The 16,027-nt window shown below is 58.0% G+C and overlaps 1 protein-coding gene across 5 annotated transcripts in view; it reads right to left on the reverse strand.

The window, feature by feature from the left end:
• Ntng2 (netrin G2) overlaps positions 1-16,027 on the reverse strand; it is a 59,826-nt gene that overhangs the window by 27,815 nt on the left and 15,984 nt on the right. For all 5 annotated transcript variants that reach the window (XM_076843070.2, XM_076843067.2, XM_076843071.2 and 2 more), the window contains exon 3: positions 6,858-7,501. In XM_076843070.2, the coding sequence (XP_076699185.1) occupies positions 6,858-7,501 (644 nt within the window). The remainder of the gene's footprint in view (positions 1-6,857; positions 7,502-16,027) is intronic.

The raw sequence follows: 16,027 nt of genomic DNA on the forward strand, positions 1-16,027 counted from the left end.
GAAATGGAAACGGGGCCTCTCCCCGTTGACTGCACACACAGCACTTAATTTCTGGGGTCCACAGGCCTGCAGAAGACCAGGCTCCCTGGGACCTGGTGCTCTCGCTACGTGACTGTCGGCTGTGCTTGCCGCCTGCTCCCCACTCCCCGGGGGCCCATGCTCTCCACGCTCTTCAGGCAGGATCCTGTCTAAACCTCAAGGTTACTGTCTTCACACGACAGGGAGGGCCGGAGGCCCAGGCAGGTGGGTAGCCTGACTCGCTCCTGCAGGGTCTGACGTGGAGGGCACCCCCAGCCACCTGCTTCACTCCAAACTGAAACTCCATCCCCAGTGAACCCCTGGTCCCCACCGTCCCCACCCCTCCCCTGGCAACCACTGTCCTTCTCTTCTCTTTGGCACACCTTGGACCACCCCAGGTGCATACCCATGAGCTACATCCAGAACCCTTGTTTAAATTTTGAGACAGTGTTTGTCTAAGTTCTCCAAACTGGCCTCTAAGTTGCTCAGGCTGGTCCTGGTTTTGTGAGCCCCTGACTCAGTCCCCACAAGCCCCAGTGGCTGGGATCACAAGCACATGCCACCATGCCTGACTGCCCCTTCTCTCCTTTCTATCTCTGTGAATCTGACGGCTCAGGGAACCTCGGATAAGTGGAGTCCTACCCCACTCATCTTCTTGTGACTGGCTTCTTTCATCGAGCATGTCTTCAAGATTCAACCATATCAGTGTGTGTGCCAGAACTTCCCTCTTTTCTAAGGCTGAGTAATATTCCACTGTGTGTATAGACCACACTCGTTTCTTCATCCATCTGCCAATGGACACTCGGTTTACTTTTTAGTTTGGCAACTGCTATGAGCGTGGATGTAGGACTATCCGTTAGAGTCCTGCTGTGATTCTTCTAAGGTCTATCCTTAGAAGGAGGATTTCTGATTATATGATGATTCTCTATCTGACTTTCTCAGGAGCCGACCTACCGTTCTCCACAGTGGCCACACCAGTTTCCACTCCCACCTGTGAGGGACAAGTGTGTCCAGACCCTCGTCAACATGCATTACTTTCTCTTTTTCTGATGAGAGCCATCTGAAAGGTGCCTTCGTCTATTTCTTAGTCCTCAGTTTCCCGATTGGTCTAAGGGGGATAGGACCCTTCAGGGAAGGACTCGGTGAGGAAAGACCCAGAAAGGACTCAGGGGGCCACCTGGGCTGTGCCTTGCTCAGTGAGGGATAGGACTGTTGTCGAGGGGCAGCGCCGTCCTCCCTGGCCCCCAGGGGGGTCACAGTCACAGGGAATCAGCACCATAACGTCCCATGACCGCCCCCCGCCCCCCGCCCCGTATTTCCTGTAGAGCAGCTGACAGGAGACTAGAGGGAGGGTCTGGTCCAGAACCAGGTGGGGCGAGGGAGGGCGCCTCCTCTCTGCCTCCCCTCCTCACCCTGCCCACCCGAGGATCCCGTTCCTCTGCTCTTTCTGTTCTGGTCCTGTGCCCGTCCATCTCCAGTTACCAGCCATCAATAGGGACGGGACACTATGGAACAAGTCAAGAAGCAACAGAGAGGAACCGGGCAGCCCCGGGCCCCACGACGAGCGGCCAAGGCCCGGCCGGGCTTCCAGTCCTCGGGTGCAATCAGCAAGCGCAGGCCCACTCGGCCTCCGCCTCTGGGTGGTGTCCTCCCTCTCCAGGGCGAGGCCACAAGGCCGCGGAGAAGCTGAGGTGGGCTGCCTGCTGCTCCTGCTCCCTGAACCCACGCTGAGCCGGCGGGGCACGGACCTGGAGAGACGCGCAGACCTTGCTCCACCACTTCCCACAAACACCACCCTGCCCGGCCTGGAGCCTCCAGAGCAGGGGACCCACTCCCTCTTGTCCCTGGATGGCAAAGGCCCCGTGAGGCTGGTTCTGGGCAGAGGAGTTTGCCTCAGAGGCAAGGCTGGGGGAGAGAAAAGACCAGCCCCTGCTTCCCCGCCACTCGCAGATGAGGAGCCCCGGCTGCCGCAGGCCAGCCCTGCTGTGGGCCTGATGAGCGTGGCTGCTGAGCGTGGCTGCTGCCACGGCTCCAAGAAGACCCAGGGCTTCCCAAGCAGAGGCTGCCAGCAGCGCGTGAGGCCTGGGGTTGAGCAGCATTTTGTTTTACTTGAACAGTTTCAAAATTTTTCTTAAAAAGCTGTGTACTTGCCAGGCTCAGTGACCTACTCCTGGCTGAAGCAGGAGGATTTCAAGTTCGAAGCCAGCCTTGGCAACTTAGTGAGGCCCTAAGCAACTCAGTGAAGCCCTGTCTCTAAATAAAATACAAAAAGGGCTGTGGGGCTCAGTGGTTGAGCGCCCCTGGGCTCAATCCCTGGGACCAAAAAAAAAAAAAAAGTCGTGTGTTTTCTCTTGTGACATCAGAAGATCTGGCAAACTTGGCTCTGCCATCCCCTCCTGTGAGGGGCCTGCCGGCTCCATTTCCCCACAGACCACACCCTTCCCTACTGCTCTGTGGGCCGTTTCTCTGACATCTCCTACCCCTGTGGACATTTGGGTCTGCGACACCCACTAACCCAAGAAGCCTCCACACACCTTTCCTGAGCGCCAGCGTCTGGGTCGTGGCTGTTGCATGCTCCGGCACCCCTGTCACTGAGCCTCTCCCTCCCGCTCTCCTGCCATGTAAGCCAGGAAAGGGACACGGGATCATGCAGCTCTATAAACACAGCACGTCACTGACTCTTCAAACACCGTGGAGGTCACTGCCCTCTCCCCATTTTGCAGACCCAGAGAGATGGGGGCCGCCCAGCCACTCTCCTTGGCCATTCCCAGCTGTCGGGCCCCCTTGAAGAGTTCAATCGGCACGGCTGCCTGGAGCTCCCCCAAACCTACCAGACGGAAGCCCTTTGGGAGGAGCTGGGGGTCCTGTCACAGGAGGCTCTGCTGGAAGACCCTGGTGGTCCTCTGTGCTGGGGAGGGCTCTGTCCTTGTTCCTCCCACCGTGAGGGGCTGACCTCACTTCTCAGGTCCAGATGTCCCTCCAGACTAGCTGCAGAGTTTAAAGCCAGCCTCCCCCCACCCCACCACCACCACCACGCGCTCCCAGGGCCTGCAGGGAGGAGGGAGGCGGGCAGGGCTGGAGGGCAGGAGGCTGAGTTTCTCTGTGGTAGCGCTGGCCTCCTCCGTGGGGAAGTCGGTCCCCCTCTCCTCTGGCCCCCTGACTTGCACTAGCTCCTCATGCTCCAGGGCCCTGGGTCTCCAGCCTCTCAGCCCCCTCCCCACCCGCAGCTCGGTGCCTCTGTCATTCCTGTCCTGCCTCCCGGCCATCCAGTCCCCCTCCGAGCTGGATGGCTTCTGTGACAGATCAAGGAGCCACATCTGGATCAAAGGACTGTGGACTCCGGAGGAGAGGCCAGGGAGACGGTCCCCAGTACAAACTTCTTGAGTGTGGGAGGGGACGACTCGGAGCTGGGGCCCAAGTGGAGGAGCCCACGGGGCCAGCACGTGGCCAGAGAAGGCTCAACCGTGGAAACCCACTGAGCTTGGACGCGCTTGGGTTTGGGTCCTGGTGTTTGACGCTTAGTTTAGCTGAGCGTTTCCTCTTCCGAAAACATCAGGCTGAGGGGAGCCCTGTCCCTGCAGGGAGAGCTCCACAGGGTAGGGGTCAGGTCCGGCTTGTTCAATGCTTTTCCTCAGCTTGTGGAATCGTAGGCCTCCAGGAACCATCAGGGAATTAAATGAATATTGATCAAACAAGAAACTATACACGAAGCCCTTCATACAGCACCGAAGAGCAAATGATCCCACAGCAAATGTTCGATAATATTTCCAGATTGCCAGCAGGCCACAGTGGGGGGCACAGGGACCATGGAATTCTAAGGGAATCCCAGGAAAGTCTCAATCTGTGATCCCAGAAACTGAGAACACCCAGGTACACGGTGGGCATCATCTGTCAGGCCCCGCCCTGCTCCCTTTGTCCTGGGGTCCTCTGATTCCCAGCACAGGGGGCTTTCCCAGGAGGAAAGATGAGGAAGTCACAGCCTCTGCCAAACCACCCAGCCAGACCTGATTAATCCATGATCATGCTGCCGCTCCTGCCAACCAGCCGCCTGAAGAGTACTTACTCCACCTGTGGATCGAGTTGGGTGCTGCGAGGCTGGGAGCCCAGAGGAGCTGTGGGCAGGGGTCACCTGCAGCCTCACCAGGGAGATGAGGGCTCTGGGCAACCCCTGTCCTCTTGTCACAGATGGGACACCGAGGCCTGGAGAGGGGTGGGCCCTGAACCCCAGAAAGGTGGTTACTCTGCAGAGGTTTAAGGTGCCCCACAAGGCCCCGACTGTCATCATCCCAGCCTGGCCCAGCAGCTGGCCCAGACATCAGGAGGCTGCATGAACCTCAAAGGAAGTGTAGGGCAGGACCTTGGACAGGCTGAGAAGATGAGGGTCCCCTGTGGCAGCTCCAGGCTGCCCAGAAAACAGGCGATGACTCTGCTCAGCCGGCTGGGGAGGGTGAGCCTTGACCGACCTTGGAATTGCAATGCATTCCAAGGGCAGAGATCGTAGGTCACAAGGAAGACCAGAGACCAAAACCGGGGCCCCCGGCTTCCCCAAAGTGCTCATCAACAGGTGGCTTCCAGATCCACTTTCAAGTTCCTGTAGAACTTAGGGAAGGCAAGGAACAAGGGGGTCCAAACAGACCCCTGTGGGTGCACCTGCTTCCCCTGGTCTGCCAGCCTTGAACCTGGAGACTCCACAAACGTCTCCCTTTGCCTTTGTCCACGGAATCCACACACATTGTCAGAGTGAAATAAAACGAGCCTGGCTCAGTGGCACGCCCATGGTCACAGCGACTCTGGAGGCCCAGGCAGGAGGATCACAAGTTCAAAGCCACTCTATCTCAAATTTAAAAATAAATAAGGGCTGGGGGTGTAGCTCAGTGGCAGAGATCCCCAGGGTTCAACCCCCAGCACCGCAAAACAGAGTAAAACAAAATGCAAACAAGCGAAAACAGGAGGCCGCACTGGCCCTGCCCACCCACTCACAGATCGCGCCTGTTGCCAGCCAGCCAATGGGCGGCCAGCTTCCCCCACACCGGAAAGCTCTGCCTGAGCCCAGACCTGCTTCTTTGCAAGGCCTGTTTAAGATGTGGAAATTATACACACAGGCCTATTACATACTGTATGAAAATAGGATTATGCTATGCACACCATGCAGCAAATTGCTCTCCCCCTTGTGAGGAATTACACACTTGGTTAGTACTTAGAGCTGCTGTGGAGGGAGGCCCAGGGCCTGCTGTCCCAGCTGGGTTCTGGGTGTAGCCCCCGCCCACGCCCACTGACACTGTGCTCCTGGCCCCAGTTATGCTTCAACACCCCCGGGCCTCCCTCGGCCTGCCCCAGTCCTTTCATGCCATTATTTTGGCCAGGATATTTTTTATTCAATACTTTTTTTTTTTTTTTTTTTTTAAGCATGCACTGTGTGTCAGGCCCTGTTCTGAGCACTTCACCAGCTTAAACTCATTCACCCTCATCACGATCCACAGGAGGCAGAATCAGCAGCCCCCTCTACAGATGGCTCAGGGATGAGGTCCTTGCCCCTGCAGACCAGCAGAGCATCTGCCAAATAAACCAACGGCCTGGGACGTGCAGAACCAGTTGGTCACCTACACCCACAGTCTAAACAACAGCTCTGAGAATCACAGGTGGTGCTTGCCTTCCATGAGAGTCTTGCCTCCCCACAAAGTGTCCTCAAAACACATCCTTTTCCAGAACTGTGCATCGAGAGCTAGTAGTTTTAACTTGCCCACACCCTGTGTTCCCAAGAAAGGTCTGACCCTGGCCCCGCCCTGGAGGTGATGTGTAACTTCCAAGCCTTTGGAGCGTCCTGGCTATGTTCTCTTGAGGCACAGCAGAGTCTATGCTAGTGATATGACTTCTGATGGGGTCTTGGGCCATGTAGTTTGACTCTGGAGAGTCCAGAGACTAAGGTCAACCACACAGGCATCTGGCCATGCAGATGTGATCAACCCCTGAGTTAAACCCTGGATGCCAAGGCTCAGGCCAGCTTCCCTGGCTGCTGATGGACCACACCATGGTCACACCTCACTGGGGGGATTCCACGCTGCTGGCATGCCTCTGCTAGGAGAGGAGAGCCCTAAGCTTGTACCTGGTGTCTCCTGGTCCCACCCTGGACTCTCTTCCGTTGCTGCTTTCGGTCTGTCTCCTTTTGCTGTAACAAACTATAACCTCAAGCATAATGGCTTTGCAGAGTTCTTTCTAGTGAGCCTGGGGGGGGGTCTTGAGGACCCTTGAACACAAGTGCCCACTGACTCCATGGACATCCCCTGCACTTCAGCACCAGGCTTTAGCTCAGCCTCACCCATGCTGCCAGTTCCACTGTCCCTAGGCCCCAGGAGACACTCTCCTCCACAGGAGCACCTCCCCGATTGAAGCCTAGGCTTCTGTGTGCACAGCCTCAGGAGTCAGAGGTCGCCCCTTGGCTAACACCTGGTAGTATCCCAGCAGGTAACATCCTCAAAACCAGGTAACATGCCAGGATCAAGATGGTGTCCCTGGAACCAGGTAACATCCAGAAAGCAGGTAACAGCCCGGTAATCAGTTAGTGGCCATGGTTACAGATAATGTCCTGGGCCAGGTAATATCCTGGGACTCAGGTGATGACCCAGCAACCAGATAACATCCTGGGTACCAGGTAATGTTCCAGGAGCCAGGTACCATCCTGGGTATCAGATAACCTCCCAGGTAATATTCCAAGTACCAGGTGACATCCAGGTACCAGGTACCCACCTGGGTATCGGATACCATCCCAGGCACCAGGTACCCCTTGGGAACCAGGTCATGTCCCAGGCACCGGGTGACAGCAGCGCCCCAGCGGGCCTTACCTGCCCACGACCTCGATGTTGGAGATGGCGTAGAAGTACTTGTAGAGGTTCTCGCGCTGCACGTAGGTGCCGCCCAGCGCCGGGCGCAGCAGGCGCATGCGCAGGTCGGTGAGGGTGAAGAACTCTTTGAGGCCCTTGGCGCTCTCCAGCCGCGTGTACAGGTTGTCCATGTTGCGCAGGTCGGGGCCGGCGAAGATGGCGAAGCGGTCCCGCACCTCGAAGCGCACGTGCTTCTCCTTCTTGGAGCCCGCCCAGCGCGAGTACTCCTCGGTGCACAGCACGCGGTGGGCGCTGGAGGACGACATGTCCCGGGCGCGGCGGGCGGACATGCCGAAGGCCTCCATGCAGTCCTCGGCGTAGAACTGGTAGGGCTGCCACGTGCGCCCATTGTCCAGGGACTTCTCCAGGACCATGACCGTGGGCCGGCCGTACTCGAAAGTCATCACCACGTCGTCGGTCAGCTCCACGCTCTTGTTCCACGACAGGGTGATGTTGGCCTCCAGCGGGCTGGGGTAGCGGCTCCACGTGATGCTCTGCCAGTAGGTGGCCAGCCCCTCCTCCTCCCGGTCGAACATGAGCCGCGGCGGGTGCGCCAGGTCGGGGTTGGAGGCGTCACACTCGTTGCTGCACAGGTAGGGGTTCTCCTGCGGGGCAGAGAGAGGCCAGGGTGGGTGGGCTGCCGAGGGCCTGGGAAGCCCCACAGCCAGCCCCTGCCGGTGCGCCCAGATGTCTGTCTGCCATCACAGAGCCTCTGGTTGGGCATCAGGAAGAGCCCAGCCCCACACCAATAATATAATATCAGGGAGACCATCAGGGTGGAAAGACGCGGGGTGTTAGGCACTCTGTGCTCTCCGCTTAATTTTCTGCAACCTTAAAACTGCTCTAAAAAATGAGATCTATTAATTAAAAAAAAAAAGGAAAAAAAAAAAAAACAACTCACCGTCACTAACAACCGCACAGCGCCTCAGACCACTTACAGCCCTTTGATAAATATTTCAGGTTTCTGGTTTGCTCAGAGGCAAAATGGCTTGGATCTGAGTTGAAAACCTCTCACTCGCAAATGAGCCATTTGGCCCCCTGGGGGGGGGAGCGGATGCATCACCTTCTGAAGGGCTGACTTGGCACCCCTGCTGCCCCTGCTGGTGGCACTGCAGCCTGCCTCTGGCCATGGCTTTGATCCTTGGGAGTGGAGGACGGCTTCCCAGACGGCCCAGGGCCCCTGGGTGAGCAGGGCCGGCCCAGGGGTTCACTGAGGCAGGATCCACAAAACTCTCTTTGACTAAAATAGATATGTCCTTGGTACCCCATGGTGTTATTGCCCACCCCACGTGGCCTGTCCCTGTTGATTCATGGGATCTGCACACTTGGGGTACAAAGAACTCACCCTTGAGTCCACACTCACTGATCAGATGGGGAAACTGAGGCCCAGGGCAGGCAGGATGGGTGCCTCGGTCCTGCTCCTGCCCTGCCTGGTGCCCCTCTTCCTCCCCCTCCTGCCCTGCACAGCTTCAGGGACCAACACTGCTGTGAGCTTACTGTCACCGTGACAGGTAGAGGGAACCTGCTCCGGCTGCCACCTGTGATGAGGCCAGTCACAGCCCATCCTGCGCTGCGGTCCTGATTGAGGAGGACTGAGAGGCCCTGGGGGTGGCCGAGGCCAGGCCTGGTGATGAGAAGGCAGAGCGCTTGGGTGAGACAGGCCTGCCTGTAAGGGACAGCAGCCAGGGAGGGCACAAGTCCAGGGGCAGACGGAGTGTTGTGCTGGTAGGAGGAGGAGCCCTGGGCAGACGCCCTGAGAGCTGCCCCGGCTCTGGGGCTGGGCACCGTTTGCACCAGGCCCTGTGCCCTGTGCCTCCCTATTCTGCTGCCCCTGCCCCCTGCCCTCTTAGGAGCTGACTTGTGTCTCCTCAAATCCACGTGTTGGTACCCTAGTCCCCGGTACCTCAGAACGGGACCGTCTGGGGACAGAGTTTTTAAAGAGGCAATTGAATTAAATGAGGGGTGGGCCTCTCTGCCCGGATGGGTCTGTTTAACAAGAGCAAGTGTGTGCACCCAGAAATACTAGGGCCCGCAGAGACAAGGCCACCTGGGAGCCTCGGAGAAAAGCCTCAGGAGGAACCAGGCTCCCAGCACCTTGACCCGGGACTTCAGCCCCCAGCAGGGACACCTTTCTGTCGCCAAAGCCACTGGGCCTGTGGCACTTTTCACAGCAGCCCCTCCTGGGTGAACAAGAGGGGCGGGCAGAGGCTATCGCTGGGCCTCTTCCACAGCCAGGTTTCTCTGCCCACTGGACCAGGGGGCATACGCTGGCCTGCAAGGTCCTCTCAACCCAGCACTGAAGCTGTCCCCTGGCTCCCATGTCCCCTCTTACCTCAGGGCTTCTGCTTCTTGGCCACTGTCCCTTCTCCCCATTTTCAGGGCCCTCCGGGTGGCCCTGATTACCTGACTCAGTCCGTGAGCCAGTTCCCTCCCCTGGGACAGTGAAGCCTCCGTGAAGGGCCTGGACCTGAAGACTGCCCACTAGATCATGGCTCCTATTATTGTTATATTAATTAGCTTAGTAGCTAATTAATGACTCGATGGTAACTGTCGTGATGCTAATGGTCCCATGTTGAGTGCCAGTGTTCCTGTCAACCCCAACGGTGGTGAGTCAGCCACACCTAGCCTCCCTGGTCCCTCTTCCATCCCCCTGGCCTTCCTGTCCCCTGCCCAGCCCACTCTTTTGATGGTCCCTGGGGAGGGGGACATGGGACCCCTCAGAGCCCCTTCTGCTCCCGGCAACCTGTCTGCCAAGGGAAGACTTAACAGCCAGCTCTGCCAGGAGACGGGGCTCCACCTGGCTGCCACCAATGTGCCTCTGTCCCAACCTGCGGGGCCCAGTGGCCCCCAGGAAGCAGATGGTCAGAAACTAATGAATCAGCCTGAGTGTTTACCAGCCCGCACCTGCTGCAGGGGGCTTGTCAACAGCCAGCAGGAGAAGTAAACCCAGGCGGTGGCCACCACAGCCCTCCCTCTCCCTCTCCTATTTCTTCCTTTTCTTCCGCCTCCCTCTACCCTGAGGACTCAGAATTCCATTTCACCATTTAGGAGCATGGACTGTGTGTCCCGGAAAGGCCACGTCCACGCAAAGCTCACCACCCTCACCCCAGACAGCACCAGCTCATGCTCTGGCCCTCTTCCTGTCCTTCCCTGGGGAGGATCCAGGGATGGAGCTGCTGATGAGCCCAGTTTGCCAGAAGCCCCCTCCAGAAAAATGCAGTGACTCACTACATTTCGCATGTGACTTCCAGGGACCCACAGAGCCCCAGGTCCCCTGTTGGAAGCTGCAGCCCTAAGGAAACTGGCTCTGGGGTCTGAAAGCCCTGAGTTCTGACTCACTGGGCTCTATCCTTGGAGGCTGTGTAACCTTGAGAAAGTCACTTTATTTTTGTGAACCTGTTTCCTCATCTGATATCATGTGAGATCGTAAGTTGAAAGATGGAGAAAATGCCTCCAAATGGTAGCAGTTGTTCTTAAGCAGCGGTTTCACACACATTTTAGCCCCAGGAGTCTCCTGGCAACCCCTAAGGAGGAGTCTTGAGGCTACACCGTGCACCACCTTGGCAGCTGCAGATAGAGGAGCCCAGCAGAGACGCCACGTAGCTGGCCTGGTGCTTCCCACCGATCCCCACTGCATGTCCCCCTAGGAGGGCTGTGCTATTGCTATGTCCACCTTATAGATGGAAAACTGGGTACACATGGGCCCTACATCACCTCCCCTGGATGCCAGGGGACCCAACCTTGGGGAATCTTGGGGGAAACCCAACCCCGGCCATCTGCAGCTCTCCGTCTCTAGGGACAAGTTCCCTGAAAGGAGAGACAGAGCAGCCAGCCTGGACCAAGAGCACCAGGGAGCCAGGTGGGGACGAGTCTCCTACACAGACACTAAGCAGGAGATGTCTGGCACGAGATATTCTGTGGAGAGACCATTTTATGTCAGGCGTTTGAAACCTCCGTCTCCTAAATGCTTTTGCTTTTATGCTATTTTCTGTGCAAAGGGTACAGCTGGAGTCAGAGGCCAGGTTGTAAACACCGCAGACGAGCTGCAGGCGCACACGTAATTGAATGGGAAGATGAAGTGCAGCAGGGACGGAGGGAACGGTGCCCTTGGGAGGTCCAGCTGCTGGAACCTCCAGGCCACTAACCAAGGAGCCCGTGGAGGGACAGCCACCAGAGTCGTGAAGAAGATAGCTCACCTCCCCTGCCCAGTGAGCTCCTGGGCTGGAGGGCTAGCTCCGGAGGGCAGCAGCCTCCTCCACTTCCGTTCCCACTGTGGCCCCAGCTCCTGGCATCCCTTGGGCACTTGGGAGGTCTTGTGGGATGAATGGAAGTCCAATGAAGGCCATGACCTGGACCCCTCAGAGTTGCTAGAAGAATTACACCAAGTGCCATGTGGCAAGCCCCCTGATGGCACTCAACAGCTGGTCTGGATGCAGGGAGGGCGCCATGACCGTGGTCTGGCCCTGTGGCTCCAACCAACAGGAAGACTGGCCACTTCTGCCATACGCCCTCGGAGCCCGCCCTGCACAGAGCACCCCTTGGGAGTCACCCCACCCCCGCTGCTCAGCCATCCTGAAGGCTGGAATCCTTTTATTTACATTCTACAAACAAGAAAAGGCTGAGAGACATCCCAAGATCACGGAGCTCTGCAGCAGGACAAGAAGCCCCAGCTCTGAGACAAGTTGGGAAACTGTGCCCTTCACCCAAAAGGGAAAGGACGACACCGCCCCCAGCCCGTGCCACTCTCCCGAGACACAGGTTCCACCCGGGAGGCAGACAGCCCATCTCTGCCACCCAGGCATGTGGGCAGGCCTGGAACAGTTTAGCAGCTGACAGATTTTTTTGAACCTGTCTGCCGAGTTGTCAACCTCACTGGGGGGCTGCAGGCAGCTGCTGTGTCCCAGGTGGGAGGCGAGAGATTGCCAAGCAGAGGCTCAGAGTGTGGGGTGCTGAGGGAGGAGGCTGAGCTCTGCTCTTACAAAATTTGGGGGCCCAGGGAGGAGCCAAGGTCAGGGAGGGAGTGGAAAGGCAGCAGTGCTAGCTCCACCCCCGCCTTGGCTGTAGCTCCTGGAACTCTGGGGAGAATCTCTGCTGTCTTGGACAACATGTAAACCAGCAAGCACCCTGCCCCCCAGGGCCATGGATGCAGGGGACTTCCCCTAACACCATACGTGACCTTGGGCCCAGCCTTGCCCACTCTGTGCCTCAGTTTCCCCATTCATGAGATAAGTGGGAGTGGGTGACCAGGTTTGACACAGACATCCTAAGTCTTAAATCTTGCTCGCTCCTGAGTCCCCCACGCTGCTGGGCAGAAGGGCACAGAGACAAGCTCTCCTCCCCCAGACTCCAGGGAGAAAGCTGGGGTGCCCAGGGAATTCTCCCTAACAAATTATTTCCTATTTATTGGTAAGAAAAGTTGCAGCGGGATAAATTATTAACAAAGCGGGAACGGAGATTCTGCTGGGAGCAGCTTCTGACTGAGCCGCCCGCGTCTCTAACGTCTCTCCTCCCGGCCCCTCTCCGGCTCCCTCTCCTTCTCCTTCTGTGGTTTCATTGATCCCAGTCCCTCTTGCTCTCTCTAATTTCTTCCCCTTCCCCTTTCGGTTTCTCTTGGAGAACAGCAAGGTCACCCTCCCTGCTCTCGCGAATCAGCGGGAAGTGGCCCGGAGCCGCGGCTGCCAGGGAGGTTTTCTTATTTTGTTGGAACAATCTTCCTCCCAGCCCAGATTCATCACTCAGGCAGGGGAAGGCCAGGGGGCCTATGGGAGGTGACTTCTGGGCCACCTTCATCCCAGCCACGAGCCTCCAGAAGCCTCTGTGACTGCCTGCCTCCTGCAGCGGTCCCCAGACCCAGCCTCACAGGCATCCCATGGGCAAAGGTCCAGCTTGGACCGAGACATGGGCCACCTGCTGAACCTGCCGGGGCCTGATATAGCTCAGTTCTCCACAGCCCAGAATTGTATGCGAGGACAGGGAGCACCGAGGCCTTTCATGTCAACCCTAACCGAAGATCCTCCTCCTTCCAGAACCTTCCATGACTAGGCATGAATGTGAGGAGAGCAGGCACTGGCTCCCCTCCTCTGTGCCACACTCCCCAGCACACCACCATATTTAACAGACATTTCCAAACACAGCAGGGAGGGCCCTTAACTGCAGCTCTCCTGGTGGTCCCCAGGGAGGACTGCGTGGTCCTGGAGGAGGCAGGAAGCAGCTGACTGAGATGACGTGGACACCCCAAGACCCCAGTGTGCTTTGGGAAGCCGTTTTTGGCAGTGGGACAGAGATGCCTGGCTCCTCCATCTTGCCCATCCCAACTTGGACTGCCCCAAAAGACCCCACCCCACCCACGAGCCTTTTGGAGCACCTGGGGGCATCCAGCTGCTCTGGCCAATGAGCTTCCAGGAGACTGTGCAAGGTCCGAGGGCAAGGATGCAATGGGGACCCTGTGTGGGCATCCACTGCCCACCCAGACACAAAGCTAAGAATGGTTTCCTCCATCTGCTGAATAGCCAGAGGGGTGGGGCTGGGGTCTTGGCAAGGCTCTGGCTAGATGAGGGTTAATCTCTCCAGGAACTTAAAATTGTATTCTTAAAAAAAAAAAATGCGTTCTGCTCTGCCCTGGGCATATGTGGATTCTTCCCACAGCCAGATTCCCAGGAATGTCTGGGATGGGAGGCTCTTCCCACTGAAGAGTGCCTGGCACGGAGCCCTGTGGCCCCCAGAGGCAACGCATGCTCTCCTGACCTTCACTGGTACCACATAACCAACCAGACACACTTGAGCCCCTGTCTCAGAGGGAATGGGCCCCCTCATTTGCATACCCCCAGCTACAGAGAGCTCATTACCACAAAAGGCAGACAGCCCAAACCAGACTGCTCCATTCCTAGAGAGTCTGGTGATCTATTTTGGCATGTGCTCCACATTTTTCTTTGCTCTAGGCCCCCTTTCTTTTCTTTTCTGTTTTGGTCCTGTTTTCTGATTATGCTCTAAACATTTTCTAATTCATTAGAAGAAAGAGAGGGAGGTGGGGTGAACCTGAGCCTGAGCCCTGGCCGTCTGCAGCCGGGAGCTCCTCCACTGCGGCTTGTGTCTCACCAGGGCCCTGGGAGTGCCAGCAGCCCCTCCTCCGCCTCTGTCCCTCCCTGCACACACAGGCTCAGCCTGCTCACCAGAAGCTGCCTGCTGGACTGCCCAGCCTGGCACCGCATGGTTGCTCTCCCTGCCCACCCCAGCCCGCTCCAGTCACCACCTAAGCAGCCCAACGCTCCTATTCAGTACCTTTTAGAAAAGTAACTGAAAGGCAAGGAGGGGCAGAAAGAGGGAAGGAAGGGGGAGACGACGGAAAGGGGAAGGAGAGAGGAGCGGGCAAGGCGGGGGAAGGGCAGGGCCATGGAGAAAAGCCGCATCCAGAGCCACCGCTAAAGTGCATTATTGATTCGGGACTTAGAAAATGCTTAGAGGGTAGGAAAGCGTCCTGCTCTTTAAAAGCTTGTGCGAGGCGTGAGCTAGACACGGCAGAGTCCCAAAGAGGGCCCCGCTCTGCTGACATGAATATTTTATCAGGAGGAAAAAGCTGGAGGATGCCGGCCGGCGGCAGGGCAAGGGGACAGCAGCGGCCCCTCCTGAGACCCCTGGCCTATTCGGGGTCCCTGGCCCGCCTCCTCCACAGAGCTGCTGGGACTTTCCTGCTGCAGAGTGGGCCAGAGGGCTCTGCCAGCTGGGCACAGCCTGGGTCGGCCTGAGCTGGAAGACAGGGCTGACGAGACTTGGAGGGGGTCAGGCTGAAGCTGCACCCCAGGCAGCCCTGCTGGCCGGTCATCCACTGTGCCCTGGCCCCACCCCTCTTGGGCCACCACCAGACCCCTCAGCCTGGGTCCCCACCCTTCTCAACTGTCCCCAGGTGCTTCATGCAAAGCGCCAACAAGGAGTCTCCAGTGCCTCTGCTGAGCCGGTGTCCCCTTCCTGGGTCCTGGCCTGCCCCCTCCCACCCACTTGCCTCTGGCCGCCTGCCTCCCTCCCGTCCAGCTGCTTCCTTTTAGACCCGCCCCCACCCACCCTGAGCTCTGAGGATGGGACAGGACTCCCCCTCCTGGAGGCTCCTCCCCTCCTCCTCTTGACGGTGTCTGCTCAACACCCCTCCCTGGGAAACACCCTTGGCCTCTGCAGGTGACTCCGCAGCCTCCACCAGTCCCCCACCCCCGATGGCTTCCTTTCATGTCCTTGTTCCCTCCACACTGTGCTCTGGGAGGGCAGGCGGAGCCTGGTGCACGCAGAGGGCTCAGTTAGGGTCTGCAAGTGACGCCTCCTTAGTGGGTGCCTTCTCCGGGTCCTGTGTACAAGGGTACAGCAGGTCTCAGGAGTGGACCCAGCGCCGACATGGACATGGATGGGGACTGCCCAGGCAACAGATGCCAGTCAGGGCCCTCCAGGTTTCTTCCTGCTGCTCTCTGAGGAGCAGAGCAGTCATGCATGGCAGGGGAAAAGGGCAAAAAGTTGCTGGGCATGTCCCACGGGCACACCTGGGCAGGTGCAGGCTCTGGATGAAGCCCCGGCGGGGGTGGGGCAGTAGGGCGGGGCAGTAAGGTTTCATTGATTTATATTCATTCACTTATTCATCAACTATTCATCAACTATTTCTGAACAAAGTAGCCCTGGAGAAGCAGCTTTTAGACCTGGCTGTCTGCCAAAGTACCTGAAGGGGAGAGGGAGACACTATTCCTGGACCCCAAAGCCAGAGATTCTGCTCCAGATTGAACACAGGCTAATCAACCAGTTAACCAGCCAGAGCCCGGGGGCCCAGATGTGCAGCGGGGTCTGGGAGGCAGTTGATGGGAAGAGGGCAGCCGGCTGTCCTGGCTGTCCTGGCTGTCCTGCTGTTAGCCTCCTCTTATAGTAAGAGAGTGGAAGCCCCCAGAGGCCAGGCACTTACCTAACCTCACGTTTCTGGTAACCTGGGCACTCTAACCCCTGGTGGGAGCCCAGAGGAACTGCCCCTGGCTTGGTCCACCCAGTCCAGTGGGGGATTTGGCTGGGTGGTCAGGAAGGCTTCCCGGGCAGTGGGGTTCAGCAAGGTGCAGCAGGCCAGGCATGGAGGGCCCTGCGGTGGAGGGTCAGAACACAGGCTGCAGGGC

The sequence above is a fragment of the Callospermophilus lateralis genome, chromosome 2 (genome assembly GCF_048772815.1).
Source record: "Callospermophilus lateralis isolate mCalLat2 chromosome 2, mCalLat2.hap1, whole genome shotgun sequence".
In the NCBI taxonomy this organism is placed as follows: domain Eukaryota; kingdom Metazoa; phylum Chordata; class Mammalia; order Rodentia; family Sciuridae; genus Callospermophilus; species Callospermophilus lateralis.